Below are 25,813 nucleotides of genomic sequence, written 5' to 3'. Positions count from 1 at the left end.
CTCAGCTAGTATATATATCTATGCCTATGCTAGCTACCTCGACGGTACTTTGTCGAACGTGTAGGCAAACTCACGGGGCTCGTAGCAAGGGCAGCGCTTCGCTGAGTCTACCACCGGATCGGAATCGCGATCTACTAGGAAGATCCGGCGAAAAACTCAGTGAGCTCTGCATATAATAGATGCATATAATAAATACTTCGACGCGGTCATGCTATAAAAATACTACTGAGACATCGATATCAAGCCTAAATTGACGACATTTACTTTGCGACCTCTATTGGCTGTGCGTGCGTTATTCAACTAAAGTATTATATTGTAAATAAAAAAAAACAATTTCACGACAACCCTGCTCCTGCCGCAAGTAACTTATTGTTCCTTAGCTATGCGCTGCATTATTTCGTCTTCTTTTCGAATATTTCATGAGCAAAGCTTAATTTTCGTGAACGTTTTGATATCTTTAGGTATTCTGCGATGAGGGAATTGAAAAACAGGATTATTACATACAGAAATATGAGTATTAGGGAACACAGTACTCTCCTTTTATAAGGAAAAAATCAGACATAGATAATAATGTAGGCTTAGTTTCTTTTCTCTCAGATATTCCGAACGAATTACTGAAATATATTCGGTCGAATTTTGTTTTCTTACAACCGAGTAATACCTTATGGTAAGTGAAGACCGCTATCTGCAGAGTATGTATTCCAAATTAGCTTAACATGAATTCTATGACTGTGGACGATAGAAAGTTCTAGAATTCGCATATAGAATGAATGATATTCTTAAAATCGTCGTATTTTATATTAGAAAAATAGCCTGTTTATATTTCTTTGATCTTTACGCAGGAAGTATGTCGCTGTTTCCCACAAACAAGGCCAGATATTAGAGCCGGCAATTCTAAACATAAAGGTGTTTACTTAGTCTGGCCATAAATACTGTTACAATTAAAAATAAACAAAATATTACCTTTGAATTTGAAATCTGTCATTTTTATATGATTGCTCATTGAGTTTTCTCATTTTGGCGCCAATACATTGTACAATATTTTTCGATATTAAAATGGAGTGGGGTGATAAAGAGAACCGAATCGCTGTGATTGCATTAAACAAAGTAGGTATGGAGCCAAATGCAATTTTGAAAACTGACCATACGCTTGGTATTAGTAAAATGTTTGTGTATAGAATCTGTTTACTTAGAGAACGAATATCGAAACTTCGAAACAATTCGTATCTGAAAAACGAATTTGGCATTTTTATTTATTGCTTAGATAAGTGGAGTGGTCAAGTGATTACTGAAGCCCATAGACTTCTACAACGTAAATGCGCCACCCACCTTGAGATAAAAGTTCTAAGGTCTCAGTATAGTTACAACGGCTGCACCGCCCTTCAAACCGAAACGCATTACTGCTTTACGGCAGAAATAAGCGAAGTGGTGGTACCTACCCCTGCGCACTCACAAGAGGTCCTACTACCAGTAAAAACACGCAATGTAACAAAAACAGAACGCGCAGTCTCCATAACCCCGAGGCGAATACGGAAGGCACCCTTCAACTTCATTTGCGTTACATTACGTGTTCCAAAAATTCGATGTTGCTCAAACTACTAATATAGTCAGTCAACTAATCAATTAAATAGCTTTTAGTTGTCTTGAAAGCGGGAATTTTTACTAGTTTCTTCACAACGGAATTATATACCTACTTAAAATACAGTTGTTTGTAACAATAGTTATGACAGATTTTTTTTATTGCTTAGATGGTTAGACGAGGTCACAGCCGACCTCGTGTTAAATGATTACTGCAGCCCATAGACATCTACAACGTAAATGCGCCACCCACCTTAAGATATAAGTTCTAAGGTCTCAGTATAGTTACAACGGCTGCCCCACCCTTCAAACCGAAACGCTGCTTCACGGTAGAAATAGATGGGGTGGTTGTACCTACCTGTGCGGAGTCACAAGAGGTCCTACCACCATTAATTACGCAAATTATAATTTTGCGGGTTTCATTTTTATTACACCATGTTATTCCTTTACCGTGGAACTCAATCGTGAACATTTGTCAAGTACGTATATCATTAGAAAAACTGGTACCCGTCTGCGGGATTCGAACACTGGCGCATTGCTAGATACGAATGCCTTGGATGTCTTATCCTTTAGACCACGATGACTTCAATATCATAATGATAATCAGACAAAAACCTGAATCGCGCTAACGATATTGTCAAGATTAATTTAGAACAGCAACATTCTAATCGTCTGTCAAGCGACCCGCTCGGCGGAAGATTTCTTCCCTTCATTTTTCGATACAAAAGAAACTTTAACCGAATGTCTTCGAGAAAGCTAAAATTTCAGCGCCTCCTCAACGAATATGCGAAATAAATTCAAAATACAAAATGAAAATATTCTTAACCCGACGACACTTTCCGTGTTCGTTGAACTATGAATTGAGTGGTTCCTGAGAATGTGCGTCCCCTCAGCCGGAAGTTATGCACGTGATAAACGTGCGGAGTAGCTCTAAAATAGTTCTTGAACTTTTGTATGAAATGTTATCGATGAAACCGTCGGGTTTAACGGACGCACTGGAGATATAATGGCGATCGTGACCCAGTTGCATAGCGTGGAAATATAAGTCAGGGTTTGGGAGATACTGGCAAAGGAAAGATCTTCCACCGTGAGGGTAAAATTCGATTGATTGTCCGTCTAAATTGTGTTTTTTTTTCTTCCCTACTTGAGAGCCTATTTCAGCTCTTTCTTGACCTGTAGGTGAGCTCGCGGGGCTCAAACCGGAGTGTTGCTAACACTGGCCCTAGCAAGAGCAGTGCTTCGCAGAATCTACCGCCGGATCGAAAACGCGACCCACTGAGAAGATCCAGCAAAAAACTCAGTGGGCTATGTGCTTTTTCTTTATTGCTTAGATGGGTAGACGAGCTCACAGCCCACCTGGTGTTAAGTGGTTACAGGAACCCATACACAGAGTGCGTAGTTATCACAAGCTAACTCACAGACACAACGTCGCGATTCTGATCCGGTGGTAGATTCAGCAAACACTGCCCTTGCTGGGGCAGATGTTAGACAGTACCTCGGATTGAGCCCCGTGATCTCACCCAGCAGTTTGGAGAAGTTGAAATAGCCCCACGAGATTACCGGCGATAAGAAAAAAACCAACTCGAACGCTTTGAGACCTGAAGATAAAATTTCAACTGTATTATATTTCTGTCATACCTTGTAACAGACCGAACAACAACAGCAGAAGTGAAACTTCGACTAGAGCGACATTAAATATAATTTGAAAACTAATATAGCAAATGCTAAGTCAGGAAGCTGACCTAAAAAAAAAAATTTTGGGTTTTTTGTACGCTGTTGTTTTGTGCCGATATTTAGACCGAAGCAAAATAATACTACAGTACTATTGGTTCTTGATACGTGTGTAAATTCTCAAACGAATAAAACTAAAAGTCAATGAAACATTATTTATTTTAAGGAATTTTAAGACCTGGTAACTAAGACCTTTAGGTCATGTCTTATTTTAATTTATATTCTTATTAATATGAAAAATGATAATATGGAGTGAAATAAAATGAAGATGATTAATTTGAGACATTAATCAACTGGGATGATATTAAATGAAATGAAATAAGATGATATGGGTTGAAATATAATCTCAGTAAAATGGTGGTCATTTACTGAGATTTTTTCAGTGGACTTTTTGTAGGATCCCGAGAAGATACATCCAGCGGCTTTGTTTCATTTTCCCACATTTGTGCACTTTCAGTTGTTTCATATGAAACAGTTAATAAACCAGTGTTATTACACATTAAAACCTCAAGAAACACTAAATAGACAAAATAAAACAAATCACACAGCTCCACTACTCGCGTTCCCGCCAAAAACGTCAATGAAATATAAGTTGAATTAGTTAGTGACAAGCTAATAAAAGCGTGTTAAAAAAAGCATTGAAAAGTTTTTAAGCAGTAAATGTGAATAGTAATAGCCCGTCAGTAGCGGAGTACGAAGAGTCGACCGGACCCTCGTCTACTGTCCTTTCTAATCATGTTTCTCGGTCCCTTTAATTCACAGTTATTCAACAAAGCGAATCAAATTATTCAAATATTTAGACAACACGGCGTTGCTCTAATGAATTTAGATTAGTTCGTACCAAAATTAAACGAGCTATGGAATTCAAATTGACAGTGGGGTTTGATTGTGACGGGCTTAGTTTTGAAATTGCTTACGTATTTTTTTTTTTTTATAAATTAAATGTAATAAATATATATGTCGGAGCATCAATGGAAATCAATTGATTATACATTGGTAGACTGGTTAATGATTCGTTCATGTGACATTCATTGATGTGTGGCAAGTATTGGTCTGTAGATGACGTGTGATATTTGACAAGTTAGTCTATAACATTAGATGGGCTAGATCAGGGGCTCCAAACTTATTTTGTCTACTGCCCACTTTGAGAATAAATTATTTTTTAGCGCCTCCATTTTTTCATCTACTCAAAAACGACTATAGCGAGAACTTAGTCGGTGTCTAAGAGTCCTCTCCTACATGAAATTACAAATCGCCTCCCAAACTTCTGCACAACGCCCCCTTTTTTTTTGGTCTCTTACCGCCCCCTTTAAGTCTGCAGCGCCCACAAAGGGGACTTATCGCCTACTTTGGGAAAGGCTCGGCTAGATAGTTATTTGAGTCATTCTTTTTGGAGGCATCATTGCGATCGCACGCATCCCTGAGATAACCGCGTTTCTAATCTGCAATTATTTAATTGTGTGCTTATCACGAGTTAAACCTACCAAGTGAGCGACCACGAGGATCTATGTTGTGATCGGGAGGAGCTCAATCCGTCATATATTTTACTATTGATATTATATACCAAACAACTGTTTACATTCACAGTGGTTTCAGAAAAAAAGGTGCGTGTACTTATGTACGCGCGTAAGAAGTTATACTTTACTTTTTGTTAAATTTATTTCTTTTTTTTTATTTAAATTTTAATCAATTTGAAAAAAAAACGATTATACAACATCCTCAAACACGCATATTGGACATCCCTTTGTTTGACATCGTATAAATTCAGTAATTCTCGGTACGGTTCGGAAAGTTCACCTGCGGCTATATTCAGACTCGCCAAGTTACGTCGGTCGTATTGTAATGAGCGATTTAGTGGGCAACTTCATTCTGTTAATTTTGTGACACGGTGCGCGCCCATCGTAATATTTAACTCTCATCATTTTTTCATAACGCGCCTAAGGAAGTATAACTTCAAAAAATATTTATGTATTATTGCAATTTAAAAAAATATTTCACAAAGCAACTCAAATATAACTTGAAACGTTTATTTTGTTATCCTAATCAGGACATTTTAGGCTGAAGTAATAAAATTACTGTATTTTAATCGATCGTCGTGTAAAAATTACATTTAAAGATTATGTTACATAAACACGTAGACAGAAAACACATACCAAAAAGAATGTTTTTTAAATTTTATTTTATTTATTTATTACGCTTGTAATATGTATTTACATTGGCGGACTTAATGCCTAGGACATTTTCTATCAGTGAACCAAAGGTAGTGCAGAGTAAATAACAGTAGGTGTATTGATGTTAAACACAAACTCATATACATATTATACACACATAAGTATAAATTTTAGCATTAGGTATAACATCGCTTGGATTATTTGATTAATGAGTTAATCCAACGCCACACTTTACGATTGGAAGAGCGTTTCTTGTCCCATGAATTGAGATTTTGATATCGCATCACAAGGTAAGCAGTGGAATCTGCGACGTATACTTAACACCAAGTGACATGTGACCTTGGCAGTCAGTAATTTTTGCTTTTGTCAGAGAAGCACTGGTGGTAGGACCTCTTGTGAATCCGCACAGATAGGTACCACCACTCTGCCTATTTCTGCCGTGAAGCAGTAATGCGTTTCGGTTTGAAGGGCGAGGCAGCCGTTGTAACTATACTGAGACCTTAGAACTTATATCTCAAGGTGGGTGGCGCATTTACGCTGTAGATGTCTATGGGCTCCAGTAACTTAACATCAGGTGAGCTGTGAGCTCGCTCACCAATCTAAGCAATAAAAAAAAACACGGCACACGTAAGTGGTCACAATCTCTCACTGACATTAGAAATACCAGACGGCCGCCCACGGTCCGCTACAATTAATCGCGATTACGCAAAAACGTTCGTATCTATAAAACATGCCTCATAATCCAAATTCGGGTTAAATGTGCGAAGACCCAAATCAGCAAGCATTTCGTTAATATAATTTTAATCCAAACATTTCACCTGCCCTGAATAAACATTATTTAATTGAAGTGATTTCCCCGTTTGTTTACATTGAACTATTTATTTAAATCAATGTTTTACCAAGCTTTTATGATGACCCGTAAGGCTTTTGACAGAAGGTTCGATTACGGTTGGCAGCGACAGTAATTAATCTATACTAATATATAAATCTACAGTGGTTTTTACGGATGTTCCGTTATAACTACTGAACCGTGCATCCGATTGACTTGAAACTTGGTATCCATGTAGAAAATACATATTGTACTTAATAGATAGGAATAACTTAATATGAGTGATGGACTCCTTAATAATAAAAAAAAAAATTATCTTAATTTTAAATGCCCAGCGAAGCGGGTGAGTACGGCTAGTCTATACTTAATATTATAAAGAGAGATACTGAACCGATTTGAAAAATTCTTTCACTGTTTGGAAGGTACACTGTTCCCGAGTGACATAGGCTATAATCTTTTTTGAAAAAAAATTAGGGAGCCTTACTAAAGCTCCAATAATGTAACCCAAGGTGTAAAAAAATTACCTAAAATATTCTTTACATCGCGTTCCCTGCGAAAACTATTGATGATAGAATAAAATAATGTAGTTACTACGACTTTGTAGAACACATTATTATTTACAAAAAGTGTCGGGACGGCATGTCTAACTATTATAGTTATGCCGCAATTAGTGTTCTTTTATTAAAAAAATAAAACAACGTCAAATATCGTTGAAATTTTTGTTAAAGACCCGAGCGGTGCCGGAGCAAGCCGCTAGTCTTAATATATATAAATCTCGTGTCACAATGTTTGTCCTCAATGGACTCCTAAACCGCTTAACCGATTATAATAAAATTCGCACACCATGTGCAGTTCGATCCAACTTGAGAGATAGGATGGTTTTTATTTCGATGAATGGTCGCAATATTTATTAATTAACAATAAAATGATTTCTTATGTTGATTTTTGTTATTAATTGTAAGTTTCATAAGTCTAAAACAGATGGCGCCTTAAATCAGTTTTTACAGACAATTGTTATACTGTGACTTTAATATCTCATAGATGGCGCTGTGCTAAAAATACCAACGTTTCACATAAGCTACAATTGAATGGCATAAACACCACGTGTTTCTGAGGCTAAAGTATAAGTGAAATTTATTTCGTAGTAAACGCAATACAGTGAAATCCAATTGTTCTTACGTTGTCAATTTTTGGTATTAGCATAGGCGGCCGCGAGTTATTTAGAAACAAAAACCTAAGCCACAGCCACAGCAACGTGTGGCCGGGTCCGCTAGTTATTAATAAATTGACAGCGGCGGATTATTTTCTTCTAGATTTTGTTCTTTTTGTATTTCTGTGAATGGGCGAATGAATTCAGGAACAACCTTGTATTAGACATTTATCAAAGCTCTCGGATGTCACAACGGAATCACGCCTCCACAGGCTAGCAGTGCTCTATACCGCCACTGGAACCAATCGCCTTTATTACCAAGAACGCAACATCGGTTTTTCTATGCACCACCCGACTTTAGAACGATTGTTGAAAGCTGTTAGCGACTGTGTTCATCACTCACGACTCACACATTTTTAAGAAAGCAATTTTTGGAACGAAGTTTCTTATGGGACGATGCGGAGGGGTACCATAACCGGGAAAAAACGTCCGTAACGTAAGATTTTTATTAGTAATGCACACAGTGTACGACTTAACTTTGTAATAACGTACAAAAAATTACATTTTTTTTTCATTCATTGAACACGATCTCAGAGCGTTCGTTTGCGCAATACACTAACTCTTATGCAAACAACCGTGAATGAAGTGTACCACAATAAGTTCGCACGTTACCGAATGACCGTGGGTTGTTGCGAAACCTCCAGTTTTATTTTCTTTATACCTCTATCCAATATACATCCATAAACCTGGAAAAGGCATTTATATTTATCATACAAATATCTCTCCTTGGCGGGATTCGAACCCGCAACCCCCTTGTGTAGTGACCATGTCACTTACCACTACACCAGACGGCCGTTGAATACATCATATACAGCGTATTTTTTATGATTCGTGGAGGAATTTATCTCGTGGTGCTAACGGGTTTTATAAAGCCTCCATTTGATCAGTGTTCACTTAAAAACGAAGCTAATAAAAGCTTATATCGAGGGGTGAAATTACGGGGGTTAATACGCGAAATTTATCTTTATAATTAAATGTACGTTTTATTTGGTATCAGCATAAGCAGTTTGATGTTTTTGATTTGAACTTCGATTAAGTTCACTCCATTGAAATGGCTGAAGAAGTTTTTTTTGTTATGATATTTTTTCCAAACTATAAACTTCAAATAGTTCTCGTGTAAAGTTGCAAAAATTTCGTATAAACCAAATAGTCTTAATTTTTATGGATCTGTTTATTTATAATACAATAGATTTAATAAAACGTGCAGAATTTCATTCCGTACACATTAATAATGAAGTTGTTCGTTTCAATTTGATTATTTTGATGAAAAGGTTCGGATTTCTGGACCCCTTTATTCATTGAATTTGGTTTAGAATTTAATTGTTAATTTAATAGTTTCGTTCTAGTGTGGTTGGTTCTAGGGTTATTATTGTTCGAATCACTGAATTATATTAGTGATTCATTTTGACTGTACCTTTTGTCTTGGTAATTTCTTAAATGAACAAAAACTTTGTTGTCAAAGTGTGATTGAGCCTCGGAGGATTCCTGTTGGTTTTGTTAGCTTCAGTAAGAAACAAGATCAAAAGGTTTATAGCTGTTTTATCTATTGCTTTAATGGATGTACGAGCTCACGACCCACCTAGTCTTAAGTGGCCACCGGAAACCGGTGGTCATAGTCACCACTCACTTTGAGACATCAGTTTTTTTACAGTACAACGGCTGCTCAACCTTTAAACCGAAACGCATTACTGCTTCATGGTAGAAATAGCCCGGGTGGAAATACCTACCCGTTTGGACTCACAAGACGTCCTACTACCAGTAATTATGGAAATAAAAAAATGCGGGTAAGGTTTTTATTTTGCGACGTTATTCTTCACCTTGAAAGTCATTCGTGAACATTTTGATAAGTACATATTTCACTTTAAAAAATTGATACCCGCCTGCGGGATTCGAACATCGCCCGATACGAATGTACTCCGTATCTTATCCTCTAGGCTATGATCATTCCAATAATGCATTAGCATCGCTATATCCATTATGAGCATTTGCAAAGGGTCCTCGGTGGTAGGCAGTGGTTCGAAGGTTACATTGACACCGCTCAAGATCTATAATTTTCGACTACCTTCGCCGGCTAATAATTAGAATACCGACTACCTACACCAGCCTTTCCCAAAGTGGGCGATAACACCCCCTTGTGGGCGCTGCAGGCCTAAAAGGGGGCGGTAAGAGACCCAGACAAAAAAATGGGGGCATTATGCTGTACACAAGGGGAGACGATTTGTAATTTCATCTAGGAGGACTCTCAAACACCGACTGAGCTCTCCCTATAGTGGTTTTTGAGTAGGTAAAAAATGGGGGCCCTAAAAAATAAATAATTTATTCTCAAAGTGGGTGGTAGATAAAATAAGTTTGGGAGCCTTTGACCTACACCATTAATAAAAGCAATTTTAAATGAATAACGAAAAACAATAGTAATTTAGAATTTATTCAAGCATAAACACATTGAAACAGTTCATCTTTGAGAGCAACTACGGCATCATCAGTACTCCTCTTGGCTATCGTGCTGCAGACGGATATCTTCTCGCACGACTGCTCGTTGTGGCGACGGGCGTTCGTCAGACTAAGATCCAGTTCATAGCCCAACAAAACCGCCTCTCTCGATAATTGCTTGAGGCACGCATTGATGTCTTTTCTAGAATATGGCCAGATTTTGTATTAGAAAATTCAATTGTTAATTAGTTAGACCAATATAAATATGTTTAGATGCCAAGAAGTATCAATATTAGATAATTTTTTTCATTGCATAGTTCGGTGTAAGAGCTCACAGCCCACTTGGTATTAAGTAGCTACTGGAACCCATAGACATCTACAACGTAAGTGCCGCCACTGACCCTGAGATATAAGTTCTAAGGTCTCAGTATAATTACAATGGCTGCCCCACCCTTCAAACCGAAACCCATTACTGCTTCACGGCAGAAACAGGCAGGGTGGTGGTACCTACCCGTGCGGACTCACAAGAGGACTTACCACCCGTAATTACGCAAATTATAATTTTGCGGATTTTGATTTTTATTACACAGTGTTATTCCTTCACCATGGAAGTCAATCGTGAACATTTGTCAAGTACGTATTTCATTTGAAAAATGAAAAATTAGTACCAGCCTGCGGGATTCAAACACTAGTGCATCACTAGATACGAAACCGCCGGACGTCTTATCCTTTAGGTCACGATGACTTCAGAATTCAAAACCGTTTCACGCATCGGCGCAAAATACAAACACTGACCTTTGCAGAATGCGCTGTCTAACGTTGTCAATGAATTTGGCAGCCTCCACCAAACTTCCCTCCATGTGCTTCTTAGTGATATTGATCATTTCTTGAGCGTAAATTCCCATTTTGGCAATGGACTTTCGAGCTTCCTCCGTGCAAACATATATCTTGGCAACGTGCTTGTTCGCGAGTATTTTAATCTTCCGATGATCTTCATTGCACATAGCTTTAAAAATTTTTGACTGGAATTATACTTAAGATTTCAGACTCGATATTTGTCTGCCCAGTATTACGTGATCGTAATCACAGTCTCTTCAACTATAATTGTTAACTACATGGTTCTATACTATTGACCTAGTCCGTCCTTAATTATTCGTGATAGGACCTTTTTTTGTTAGGAGGAAATCACCGGATTTTCGCCCTCCACTGGGGATGGCGGGCGGGGGTGATAGGACCTATTAAAGATAATATGGCAGCTGAAAGCATTTGAAATTTTAAGCTAAGGTTCTAATGAATGACGCTATTCACACTGTAAAATCTACGGGCTCCGATAGCACATAGAGCACTAAGTGAAACGTGGGCTGATTGAATAACCTTATTTTATACCTGAAAGAGTGACATCGTCAGGTGAAAGCACCAGCTCTCTAAAATCGGATTTTTCGTTGTTGATTTACCAGTTGTTTTAAAATGAGTACCCCTGAAATTCGTTTATCCCAATACGTTTTTTTAGATTCGACCAAATAAAGGTTTTCGTTTCTTAAATATTGCGGGTCTAATACTGCTACTTAATCTAACTTAAATATTGCGCGTAGTGTCGTAATTGTATTTTTCGTACGAGGTCTTAAACGCCCCGTGTCACAGGAGAGGAAGTAATAAAAAAATGCTGACGTATTGACGTCACTCATCTTGACAGTACGAAAAATAAATAAAAATCACACATTTTCCTAATTTGAATTTGGAATTACTTCTTTAAAATTTAAACTTTTAATGATACCAAAACCAGCCAGATACAAATAGTATAGCCAAAGAGATTTTATTACAAGCTCATACATAAAGATCATACACGTAAAAAAAAAGTTTTTTAACACATTGGTGTTAAAATACATTTTATTTCATTGCCATTGTAGGCAGACGAGCATACGGCCCACCTGATGGTGAGTGGTTACATGGACTTCAGCAATGCCAGGGGCATAGCCAGGCCGCTTAATACTCTCCACAAGAAAAAGGAAATAGCTCCAATATACCTGGAAGGGTCAAATTACGAGCTAAAATCGTCAGAGCCGTATAAATCTTATTCTTCTTCACCACCGCAGCGTTTATTTCATCTTTGATCCTCTTTAAGATCTTTTCGGTCATTTGTTGGTACGAGATCTGAATGTTACGATGGTACGTGTCCAGGAATGGTGCGATCACCGTGTCCATGTAACGAGATATTTCGCTGTAAGCAGATTAAATAGAACAATTTAGGGTAACTTTTTTTTATTTTTTTTATTGCTTAGATGTGTGGACGAGCTCACAGCCCACCTGGTGTTAAGTGGTTACTGGAGCCCATAGACATCTACAACGTAAATGCGCCACACACCTTGAGATATAGTTCTAAGGTCTCAGTATAGTCACAACGGCTGCCCCACTCTTCAAACCGAAACGCATTACTGCTTCAAATAGGCGGGGCGGTGGTACCTATCCGTGCGGACTCACAAGAGGTCCTACCACCAGTAATTACGCAAATTATAATTTTGCGGGTTTGATTTTTACTGCACGATGTTATTCCTTCACCGTGGAAGTCAATCGTGAACATTTGCTGAGTACGTATTTCATTAGAAAAATTGGTACCCGCCAGCGGGATTCGAACACCGGTGCATCGCTCGACACGAATGCACCGGACGTCTTATCCTTTAGGCCACGACGACTTAACTACACTGCAAGCGTTTTTGTTAATGATTCTTAAATCTGTCTTCCCGTGAATTTCATTGCTAAAATGATAGTTTATTTCATAGAACTGGTGGTGTCCTACCACTATCAGCCATTAATGGTGGTAGGACCTCTTGTGAGTCCGCACGTGTAGGTACCACCACTCTACCTATTTCTGTCGTGAAGCAGTAATGCGTTTCGGTTTGAAGGGTGGGGCAGCCATTGTGACTATACTGAGACCTTCGAATTCATATCTCAAGGTGGGTAGTGGTATTTTCGTTGTAGATGTCTATGGGCACCGGTAATCACTTAGCACCAGGTCGGATGTGAGCTCAAATCTGTGCAATAAATAAAAAATTGAACTAGACTACTTAGAATTATCTGTGACCAATGATTCATTAATTTACCGATGAAAATGCTATGAGCACTAGATATAAGGTCGAAATCACACTAGTATTATCACTGTTACCCCTAATTCAGTTGCGAAGTAATCATTTACATCTGCTTAAAGGCATAGAAAAAAATGCTCATACTGTCTCGTCGCAAATCATTAAGGGACATTTAATACCAAATGAGACCATCAAACTTATTAAAAACCAACTTTATAATCGCATTTAATATGATCATATAAGACCACTAGCTGTACCCGTCCGCTTCGTTGGGCATTTAAAATTAACATTATTATTTCTCACCCCCACAAAAATTATAATCATTAACGTCCCCGCAACTGGTGTAGGGAGTCCAACACTAATATACTTAGTCTGGCCATAAATACTGTTACAATTAAAAATAAACAAAATATTACATTTGAATTTGGAATCTGTCATTTTTATATGATTGCTCATTGAATTTCCTCATTTTGGCGCCAATACATTGTACAATATTTTGCGATATTAAAATGGAGTGGGGTGATAAAGAGAACCGAATCGCTACGATTGCATTACACAAAGTAGGTATGGAGCCAAATGCAATTTTTAAAACTCTCCATACGCTTGGCATTAGTAAAATGTTTGTGTACCGGGCTATAAATAGGTGCAATGAGACCTCCTCTGTTTGTGACAGAAAAAGATCTGGCCGTCTACGTAGTGTTCGTACGAAAAAGGTGGTCAAAGCAGTAAGGGAAAGAATTCGAAGAAATCGAAAGCAAAAGATTTTATCTCGGGAGATGAAGATAGCACCTAGAACCATGTCGCGTATTTTAAAAGATGACTTAGGACTTGCAGCCTATAAGAGACGTACTGGTCATTTATTAACTGATAATTTAAAAGAGAATAAGGTGGTAAAATCGAAACAACTACTGAAGCGGTACGCAAAGGGAGGTCATAGAAAAATTTTGTTTACGGATGAGAAATTTTTTACAATTGAGCAACATTTTAACAAACAAAATGACCGTATTTATGCTGAAAGCTCTAAGGAAGCTTCCCAATTAGTCGACAGAGTGCAACGTGGGCACTATCTGACTTCAGTGATGGTTTAGTGGGGTATTAGCTATGAAGGAGTGACTGAGCCATACTTTGTGAAAAAGGTATCAAAACATCGGCACAAGTGTATCAAGATACCATTCTTGAGAAGGTAGTGAAGCCCCTTAACAACACCATGTTCAATAATCAAGAATGGTCCTTCCAGCAAGACTCGGCGCCAGGTCATAAAGCTCGGTCTACGCAGTCTTGGTTGGAACCGAACGTTTCGGACTTTATCAGAGCTGAAGACTGGCCGTCATCTAGTCCCGATCTTAATCCGCTGGATTATGATTTATGGTCAGTTTTAGAGAGTACGGCTTACGAAAGAGTGCGTACTTCTGTTGATAACTGGCCTCAACGTTTAAAGGACTGTATTGCAGTCAATGGAGACCACTTCGAATAAGCTTTTTATACTTTAAATTGTTTTATATTTATGTATTAAACTAACACACTGTAAAAGTAATAAATTTTATTTGCAATAGATTTTTTTTCCCTTTGTCTCAGTATTTATGGCAAGACTAGGTAAATGTTAGTCTATCTATTAAGAACATGTATTTTCTGCATGGATACCAAGTTTCAAGTCAATCGGATGCATGGTTCAGTGGCTATAACAGAACATCCGTAAAAACCAGTGCAGATTTATATATTAGTATAGATTGATGTATAAATCACTGTGAGAACATTTTATTTGGTCGAACACGTCGTACCTATTTACAAGTGCCAGTTGAGATCTTCTCTTATAATCGGCAGTGACAGAGTTACCCCATCGTTGCTTTAGTTTCTTCAAATGCTCCTCCAGCTCAACCGGCTGGTGCTGCCAAGGCGCCAGCTCGAAGCAGAGACCGCCGTCCTGACGGATGTGGTTGCTCCTGTACTGAGAGGACAAATTAACAATTCTAAACTAAACATTAATTGAAGAAACCAAAAACAATATACAGCTAAAATTAGCTGTAAATACTGGTGGTAGGATCTCTCGTGAGTCCGCGCGGGTAGGCACCACCATCCTGCCTGTTTCTGCCGTGAAACAGTAATGCGTTTCGGTTTGAAGGGTGGGGCAGCCGTTGTAACTATACTTGAGACTTCAGAACTTATATTTCAAGGTGGGTGGCGCATTTACGTTGTAGATGTCTATGGGCTCCAGTGACCACTTAACACCAGGTGATAAAAAAAAATCAATAACTTATAATACATCGAACAAAATCTTTGAGAACACATGTAAATACTATTGACGTCCAACATCCATTATATCGTTCTACCGATCCCCTTTCTCTTCATAAAATCTACAATTCATAATATCGGTGACTGGTAGTAGAACATTAAATCGCTTTGCACTAAATGGGTGAATGTCCTCTCGGGCAACCTGGTTACAGGAGTTAGAGGGGCGCATGGACATCACCACATGAATATGAGTGAATTATGTCATTAGACATATAGAACATTTAAAATCGGAACGCTTGACTATGTCGGGGCAAAAATGAACAGGACACGATACTCATGCGGCCTAGGAATAAATCTTGTTTCAGTAAAATGTCCCTATTTTCAAATCCAAATTCATTTCAAATTTCTATATTTCATATTAATAAATGGAATTATCGAGTGTTGTCAAAGCTCTCCGGTTCAAGTTCCTCTGCTCTAGACTGATAATATTGAGTTCATCACTACCCGACATCCAAACGGTGATTGAGATAACACGAAAATCAAGCAAATCATGAGGATTATCACTTTTGAGAACATTTTCAATTATTTATATTTCACACAGAACACGAGGCCTTTTATTGATCCAAATCAATTTACGTTTAGTCGCTTAATTAAGTCAATTAATGTATGAGTCTCGCTCAAAAACTAACGTGTATTAAAAAAAAAAAAACATTAAAATATCGAATCACAATCTTTATAGGTAAAACCGGTCGTCGATTATTTTTTTAAAACTTTACAATCACAAGCATCGTTGGAATCGATTTTACGTCGAGATTTTTATGTCAACAAACATTGAATCAATAGGATTTCCTGATAACACAATCGATTTAATTAAGAAACTGTACTTTTATTTTCGAATATCGAACTTAGATCGTAAGTACGTTAATCCTCTGTTACCGCTCGTCATCAAGTCATCAGACGAGCCTGCTTCCAATAACAGTAAAAAGAAACATTAATGGCTTTAAAGTCTGTCAATGATAAAAATAACAATTTAATAATTAAAGTGAAACTGGTTCTTAATGTATATTTTGGTTTATTTTTATGAATGAGGGATTACTGGTGGCCCAGAGGCCTTTCCAGCTTTACCAGGACAGGTGGGCGAGCAAAGGCTCAGCCAGGAGGGGTGGGATTTGCTAATAGCTGCCCGAACGCCTCCGAATGGGACCTAACAACTCAAGAGCAGCTGCTTCGCGAATGAATCTACTACCGTACCAGAATCGCAACCCGCTGAAAAAATCCAGCGAGAAACTCAACGGGCTGATGTATGGGTTAAGTTGCACGTCGAACTCTTTGTCGAGTTCGACGAGTACGGTTATCGGAGTCCCTAATCCTGCTCCTAGTGTTAGAGCTGAAGGTGTCTGTCTAATGCAAAGGTTATAGGATCTGATGGATCCGTAAGGACCATGTGTGGTGACCAAGGTGGTGTTATATTGATGTTTTTATTCCCAATGCAACGTGATAATGGGCATTTCAATCCATCCACTCGTCCGAATTCAAAGCTTTCGGATGAATGAAAAGATCTAAAAAACCACTCAGGGTACACGAATAAAATCGATTTAAACACATTAAAAACAAACCACAAAGTTCCAAGTGCGAATTCGGATTCAAACGAAAATTACCTTTATACTATACGACGAAACGATATTTATCCAATGGCAAACCTTTCTCGCGTCCGACAAAAGACCTCAATCGACAATTGTATAATTCAAATGTTGGCGCGAGATAAACACGGCGCGAACTTCGAAACGCCATTTTCTATTATAAATTGTGAATCCCTATATAAATTATTAGCTGTAACTATAATACTTACCTTAGTTATGGACCTTCGAGCCCGACCCGTCGTCGGCGACAGGAACACAATACCAAGAGTCGCTTGAATTACATTCAACACTTCAATGAATTCTGACCTAGAAATTGGCTTTGTACTTTCGACCCCTTTGTGTATTCTAGATTTTATGAAAGGAACGTATGACAAGGGATATCCTTTGTATACTCTTGGGTTTTTTTTTTTCCTTATCGGTATTATCATTTTAAATTTAAATGTAATGATGACTTTTTTTTTGTCAGGATTAAATCGCCGGACTTCCGCCCTTCACTAGGGATGGAGGGCGGGGCATGTCGGAGTCGAACCGACTAAAACCTCCTGTCGCTCAAACAACCAGCATCCAAACCTCGCATGAGACAGAACTCATGAAAAGGCAAAGGGGGAAAGTGAAGCGCTTAGTGTGGAGCACATCTCTCCCATCACCCTCCCCCTCGGGACGCCGGACTGGCGGTCGTCGGCGTCACGACCACCAGCCCTCTCGGTCGGCAGGCTATCCGAAGTCCGCCTAGATGGCGCCGGTTAGAATGGTCGTAATGATGACTTACAATGCTCTTATGGCTGATAAAGAAAAGTCTATCTACAAGTAATTCCGTCAGTGGGACTAAATCAACAAACAAAAGCGCCTGCTGCCTAATTGGTAACAACTCAGACCTACTCATGTCACTGATACTCCTACACCAGAGCTCAATTCTTAGGACCAATTATATCAAACTCACATATCTCACACGATGTCCACAATGAAGAAATCAATCACAAAATCAAATTAGAACCTGCAAAACATAAAAATTTGATTAAAGGACAAACTGTGAAACCGCACGGGTACGTGCCACAATACTCGCTATTTCTGCCATTAAGCATACACTCATTCCTTTGCTTATAATAGAAAAAAACTTGCATCGTCTTTCGTCTTTGAACAGTTTTAAGATGCGCCATTTAATCATTTGATGTCAACGAAGTTAGAAGAGCGCTTGATGACTGAGCTAAGCTCTTTTTTTTAATACGTGGACGAGCTCACATAATTTTAATTGGTTACCGGAGCCCATAGACATCTACAACGTAAATGCCGTCCCCAACCTTGACACATGGGTACTTAGTCTCAATTTCTAAAGCACAATAACTGTCCCGCTCTTCCAACCGAAACGCATTACTGCTTCACGGCAGATATAGGCAGAGTGCCCATACCTGCCCATGCATGTTCACAAAGTACCCTACCAGTAATTAAAAAACGGGACTAAAATAAATACAATAGTCACAAAAACATTGTACCTACACTATACATACTTATTAGTGAACAAAATTATTTTTCCCAAGGATACGTGTACACACACAAAATGATTAATTTTAAACAAACAAAACTAGTAGTTATGGAAATGCCTAAAAAATTGGTTTAAATCGATCGCTTAATCAGAAAAATATTGTGATAATCGTTGTTAATTATCAAATACAAAATTACTAATACACAACATTTTGATGCGTCATTTAAAACATGGCGTTCTTTTGATTACATTATTTTTTCACACCTAAAAAATACAGTAGGACGTCCAAATATACCTACGAAGTACAATATATGTTTTAACGTGTTCCCTGACTCCTTGTTACTCGCAACTTCTGTTTTACGTCGCACATTCGACTGCGGAATCTTCGTTCTTGTGCAACTTTATGAAAACGTGTCGTCTCCGTGCCGTGTTCCTGAGCTATTCATACCGTGCTGACGGCGCAGTGTCGGACTCGGAGGATAATGATATAACGCAGCGATCTCAATGAAAAAGACTTTTTGATGTGAAACATCTGTAGCCGCACGTAAAACCGATTTCTGGCGTGGCGACGCATGCCGTGGCGACGCGTCGCTATGCGCAATCGACTGTGCGATTCTCTCCCACACTATAGTGTATACTCCGTGGTGTATACAGTGTTGTTTACTACAGTACACCTGACCTGTGTTTTACTTGAAAACAAATTATTTTTTCGTAATATTTTATTTTATCATTAAGACATATTTCGTTCCTATCATAATCTGTTCTTTTCTAGATATTAATTTTACAAAATAATGTCGATGATCGATGTTTCACATCTGCCAGGCGTCTCGTGACGGCTCTCATTTTTTTTTTATTAAAGTGAAACTTTTATTACTTCGTCTCAAACTTTTTCGTCTGTGTGTTGCATGTCGCGTGACGGTCGGCCGCCGAGTAGGGATAAAGTGAAAGGTATTCGTCAGAGCAGCCAAGGCCAATATGGCGGCGTCTATAGTTCGCAGCAGCTGACCGTGTAGTGTATACACTATTACTCATTTGTGCCAGGGCTCCACGCTATTTTGTTTGTTTTTGTCAGTATTTAATGTAAATGTTGTTTGTCAGAGTTAAATGTCTATAATGTGAAAAAAAGTTTCACTTTTACCGTGGTTTCATAAAATCACACAATCCTTTTTTTTATTGTATGAATTGTGCCCTATCCTGCAAAGGCAAGTTCGTTGCGAGGCAAACGTTATGAAACCAGTAAATTAATGTTAAAATCGTGACGGTAGCTATCATAAAACACAAAATACTTGACAAATGCCTAAGTCTCGCCAACGATATTTTCATGAAAGATCTGCATATAAACTAGAATCGAACAATGGCATTTGGATTCATTCACATAGTAGCTGCTCGTGAGCAATTAGATCTAATTCGGAAGCGCCTTGGCAGCTGTTAGCAAACCGCACCCCTCCTACTGAGCCCATGCTCACCTACCTGTCCTGGTGATACTGAAATGACTTTATTTTTTCCTAGCTATACTGATAGCCTTGAGAAGCTATTTCAGCTTCTGCTTGACGTGTAGGTGAGCTCATGTGGCTCATACCGGAGTGTTGCTAGCAAGAACAATGCTTCGCAGAATCTACCACCGTATCGGAAACGGACCCACTGAGAAGATCCGGCTCCGAGTGACCAGTAATCCTTCCTTCACACAAAAAAAAACATTTGGATCGTCAGTACGTAAAGTAATCGATGAACTCGTATTTGTCAGATAGTTAGATTAAATTGATTAATATAATAATTGTCGATGAGAAATCTACACATGAATCTATTCAAAGCGATTTTTGCAAATGCCCGATTCAGCGCTCAGTCGCTTTTTTTTTATTGCCCAAGCAGGCAGACGAGCATACGGCCCACCTGATGGTAAGTGGTTACCGTCGCTCATGGACGTCAACAATGCCAGGGGCAGAGCCAAGCCGCCGCCTACCGTTCAATACTCTCCAATTCATCATACAGTCTGAGTACGTTCCTGTCGCAGCCGTGACGAGCTGAGTAGCTGCACTGTATATACACCCGCTATACAGCGAAGGAGCAGAACCATCTGTTCTTCAATTAACTGAGCTAATCACGGGAGTTATTCGACGCGAATCGAGTTCAAACTGAAGCCGCTAACTCGGCGAATCTTTGTAAAAGATTTTGTGTGGAGATTAGAAATTTTATCGCTGTTCTTTTTTTGTTTGGATAGATTAGCTCGCAGCCCATCTAGTGTTACGCTTTTCACCGAGGTGGTCGTTTGTAATCTTTTTTTTAATACGCTTTTATTAGCTTCAGACGTTTGGAATGGAATACGTACTTACCAAATGTTCACGATTGACTCCCACGGTGAAGGAATAACATCGTGTAATAAAAATCAAACCCGCAAAATTATAATTTGCCTAATTACTGGTGGTAGGACCTCTTGTGAGTCCGTACGGGTAGGTACCACCGCCACTGCCTTTTACTGCCGTGAAGCAGTAATGCGTTTCGGTTTGAAGGGTGGGGCAGCCGTTGTAACTACACTGAGACCCTAGAACTTATATCTCAAGTTGGGTAGCGCATTTACGTTATAGATGTCTATGGGCTCCAGTAACCACTTAACACCAGGTGGGCTGTGAGCTCGTCCACCCATCTATAATAATAACGAAACAACAATAAAGAAAAAAAAAGCACGAATGTTTGCCCGACGCGGGAATCGAACCCACGAACCTCGTCGGTTGCGACTGTTGAGTCAGAGTAAAAAAATACACCAAACAGACAAAATTTTACTCTCGGTAACTAAAAAGACTATAAAAGTAAACTTGCTTGGAGCTACGTAGCGTTCGCGTGCGACGCCGCCTGAATTAATTATACGTTTAATTAATTTTTTGTACGTCACCCAAGAATCCGGCTCTGTTACGTGTCCTACTCTTAACAGCATCACTTCTCTTCCTGCTGCTGTAGTATTTCATGGACCAATGTCGGGAGACGTGTGAGTTTAGCTGTCTCATCATAAATGAACAAAAATAATATAATATAAAAAAAGAAAATAAAAATTATAAAAATAAATAATTTTCGTAATTACTGGTGGTAGGACCTCTCGTGAGTCCGCACGGGGTCCACCCTGCCTATTTCTGTCGTGAAGCAGTAATGCGTTTCAGTTCGAAGGGTGGGGCAGCTATTGTAAAACTGGACAGGCCTCCAGGCCCTCCGTAAACAATCAACCATAAAAATAATATGCTGAGGCCTCAGAATGCGTAGAAGAAAAAAAAAACAGACTCTCAATACGTTAATCATTTTTTGGGAATCCTTCTAAAAATCGCTGAAAGCGCCATTCCGTTCCAAACTTTAGAATTTAAATTCAAACAAACATTTAAACGAATAATCCACTCGAACCCTCAAATAACTTCAAGACATAAAATACATTAAACAATGCGAAAAATAATGAACGTAAACATTTCGAACCATAAGAGATTGCCAATTAGATTCACGATTTCCAGTTTTCCACTCCGGTTTTGTAAACGAACGAATTTCGGGCCGTACCTACATACTCTATGTTGAAGTAAACACGACAACGAAAATATTCTACCTGAATTTTCATGAAAATGGGTTCTCTTCGTAAGTAAAAAGTGTATTCTCGATCTTAAAACGAATGAAGAAGGTTCATATCGGTTTTTTTTTGTTGGATATGGACGACGGAGATACTTATGAGGTGTAACCGTTTATTCTAGAAATAGTTATGGTAAACGTTGTATTCGCTTTTAAAGGCCTCTAGGTAATAATAGAGAAATTATTAGATAATAAGATTTGATTCTCCGTTCGATCGCCGTTCAGAAACTCTGTAATATTTATAAATTGAAAAAAGTCGGTATAATACGAATTTTCCATGGACAACATATAGTATTTCATTGCATAAGATGAACAAGCTTCCGGGCCGCCTGGTGTTAGATGGTTAGTGGAAACCGTAGACATCAGAACACCTGTACAAATATTAGATCCTTCCTGTCCCCACCACTCCTTCATCATCATTCTCCTGCCCTTCTCCCAGTCACTTGGGGTAGGCGCAACATGTTTTCTCCTTCCATACTTCTTTATCATATACTATTTCTTCGCTGACTCCCCTCTTACACATATTATCGTCTTTCACGCAATCCATCAATTCCTCATTCTAAAGAATTAACATATGGCAAACCAATATTTAATTCGACCACCACCCAAGCTGAGACATTAGAACTAAGTCCCTGTATGGTATATCAGCTCACTCAATCCTTAATGCCGGACCACGTAACTGCTTCAGACTTGCAGCAGACATAGGCATGACCTACCTATGCAGGTAATTAACCGAATTCTGTTTTTATTGATCTTTCTACTCCCCTTCTTTTCCTGATTTCTCTCTTGTGTATATTTAAGTGGACACTTCAATTGACTATTAAAAAAACTTAATAATCCTAATAAATCTGAGATCAGCTGCAAGTTACCTTGAAACTTGTAATTATTTAATAATTATATGCCGAAACGTCTTACGTCAATACAGCGTTCTCATTGTGTGTACAGGTGAAGAATCGCGGATGTTGCACGCGACTGAAAGACACAGAGATGCACCTGCGACTTGTCTCTGTACAGAGAATTGTTTATCTAAAATCTCCGGGGATTTGTATGAAAATAAACTTAATGGCATTTTCTAAAAAAAACCTTTTATTAATTAAAATAATACATTAAACTGTTGTCTCATATTATAAAAAAATTGTGATTTTTTTAGAATCGCTAGTATATGAAAATATATTGCTAGTTTTCTTCAAATTGACAACCACAATACTCTGAACTATTCTCTCAGCTCTCTCGCAACTCAAACCCAATGAAAAATGTATTATTTTGCTAACCCGAATTGAAAAAAAGCAAGGAAACGGCCAAACAAGAATCGAAGAGATTCACTATCCCGCCACGATAGTCCAATAATAAATTATCTAACTCGTGCTGTACAATAAATATCACTCACAATGAAACGGGCCATAAATTCAATACTAACGCAAAGAAAGGGCAAAAAGCAATTTCCCTTGAACGTTATCACATAAATTGCTTTCTACATATGGAAAAATTCATGTTGAATGAATGAGCAAACTCAATAAAACTGGAATTATTTTGATCAAGTTTCGTATTAATTCCCTTTGCTTTGCATGTATACTCGTAATATATAAATTGAAAAAAAAAGACGTGTGGCGCTCGGGGACTGCTGCGGTAAAGCTATTGCAAAGCATTTTTTATCAACTTATGCAATTACAATTAGACAATAATAATTTAATATTAAAACAATAATAAAAATAAGAGCACGCTATATTTATAAACATTAACAAAAGCAAAACATTAACTGTCCCCTTCACACTCACTAAACTAGACCGCGTGAGAGAGAGATGGGCAGACTTTTAATGATGCTCATGCAGTGCGACGTCACGCCGCGCGTTTAATCACAAACACTACACCAGTGCAACGTGCGAATGTGTTGAACGCGAGCTACATAGTAGGCGTAGTGGGGGTGTCAGGTTATTTTCGTTACGGAATTTCTTGGTTCAGTCGCCGCGTTCAAGGCCCGCGATAGAAGCTATGCAATAGCTTAAAATTAGCCCTATCCACAATTTGACATTAACAAAGCAAATAGTATGTCAAAATTCTTTTTCTATTTTTAGTATGGCTATCGGCTTTTTGCGATGCAATTGTTGCCAGGATGCATGGTTGCAGGATGAATTATTTATTCTTCAATAATTTCAATATTAAATACATAATACTGTGTTTTAACTAAGCTACTACTACTATGTTAAGTGAAAATGAATCCTGTGACACTTCATTGGAGTTTTTGAAAGAACCCGACAAGCCACGTCCATCGTATTTATAGTGTCATTTTCCTTCTTTTTTTTTAAGTGATTTTATGACCTGGTAACTAAGACCTTTAAGTCATGTCATATTTTACTTTATATTCTTGATTTTATGAAAAATGATAATATGGTGTCATTTTCCGATACCAGTGCTGTCACAGATAATAATCGTGGGTCGCTATTCCGATCCGGTAGTAGATTCAGCGAAGTAGTCTGTACGCCTTTTTACGAAAATTGCGCGGACGGAGGAGTATGAAATTTCCCACACTTATAGAGAATGCTATTTTTTTTTTTAATTATGCATAAAAAACACATAAACTAAATTAAAAAAACATTACACACACAACCATGCATTTGACACACACACACATGCGTGCATACCATTGCGTGTTTATTGTCAAACTTTTCTTATTGTTTAAAGTCTGCGGTCAAATTGAGAATAGATTAAATATTGTTTGTCTTTATTAATATTTGTCTAGAGTGTAGTCTTGGCGAAATCTGTGATTATAGAAGTATAAGTCTTTGACAATAAAATCATAATAGTGTTCAAACTTATAATTTCATTTAATTATAGTCAAATCGAATTTACCGGGGGACCACTAGTATTATTTAAATAACTCACCTTTTCGTCCATGTTTTTTCTCTAAGCTCCAATATGTGATCGAACAACACAGCGTTTCACTGATTATTCCTTTCTTTTTTTTTTTCAAACAGAAAACCGTCGATACCAAACGAAATACAAAGAATAAAAGTCTGCTTCGAAAAGCGCGCCAATGTTCACAGTCTTCGAAAATAAAAACAGGCAGCGCCCACCGCTCCGTACAGCCTATATTTCATTCGGGAACCAGTACAGCGCCGCAGCCGCAAAGCCGATAAATCCAGAGATTTCTATTACAGATAATACTCTGATTCTTTCCGGATATTTAATTTTATGTCCCTTAAGACCAACGACGGTTGTTTCCTGTTTAAAATTTTTAAATTTCTCGTCGAATAGAAACGAGGATTTGTGTATAATATAAAATTAGATGTCTTGTGTTGAAGATCGCAAACAAACATTTGTTTGCGCGTAGCTTGGCTAATGTATAATACTAGTGTGGATGAATTCAATTTTGTTTTGTTTTCTGAAACTTACTATTAGCATAATGGGGCTATTAGACACACTAAATCAATGATGTCCCAGATGGCAGCCTGTAAGGCACTAAATAACAAAATGTCTAAGATGGCAACCTGTAAGGAATTTGAATAAATTTAAGCTAAACTACCTAATCTCATATTAAAAAGTCAAAGACGCACGCTGTCTAACCATTATCATAGTACCGGTAATCAAATTACACAAATTTAATGTTGTAAAGTAAATTTAAACATGAAACCTTAAAAAATTTACTGAAAATTTACATGTCCAAAGACAGTCTTTACCGGACACATATAAGAAATAAAGAATTGTAGTCATAAAAATTTTTATTTAAGTTTAAATTTTCAGTCTGAAAGCGGAGTCACCCTGCAGAGGTGCTCAACTAAATTCACCATTTACTTACATTAATGCAACGAGCGACCAAATGTTCACCACGCCTGCACTAAAC

The 25,813-nt window shown here is 38.1% G+C and overlaps 1 protein-coding gene across 1 annotated transcript; it reads right to left on the bottom strand.

The window, feature by feature from the left end:
- Positions 1–9,923: 9,923 nt before the first annotated feature.
- Positions 9,924–24,867, bottom strand: LOC110386518 (uncharacterized). Its single transcript, XM_038020212.2, has 5 exons — positions 24,856–24,867; positions 14,808–14,974; positions 11,974–12,167; positions 10,745–10,955; positions 9,924–10,151 (listed from the first exon to the last, which is right to left on the bottom strand). Exons 1-5 carry the CDS (start codon positions 24,865–24,867, stop codon positions 9,947–9,949), a joined length of 789 nt encoding a protein of 262 aa, XP_037876140.1. The 3' UTR covers positions 9,924–9,946.
- Between the last annotated feature and the right edge of the window lie 946 nt (positions 24,868–25,813).

The sequence above is a fragment of the Bombyx mori genome, chromosome 25 (genome assembly GCF_030269925.1).
Source record: "Bombyx mori chromosome 25, ASM3026992v2".
NCBI classification, from domain to species: Eukaryota; Metazoa; Arthropoda; class Insecta; order Lepidoptera; family Bombycidae; genus Bombyx; species Bombyx mori.
This window is presented reverse-complemented; position numbering and strand designations above follow the sequence as displayed.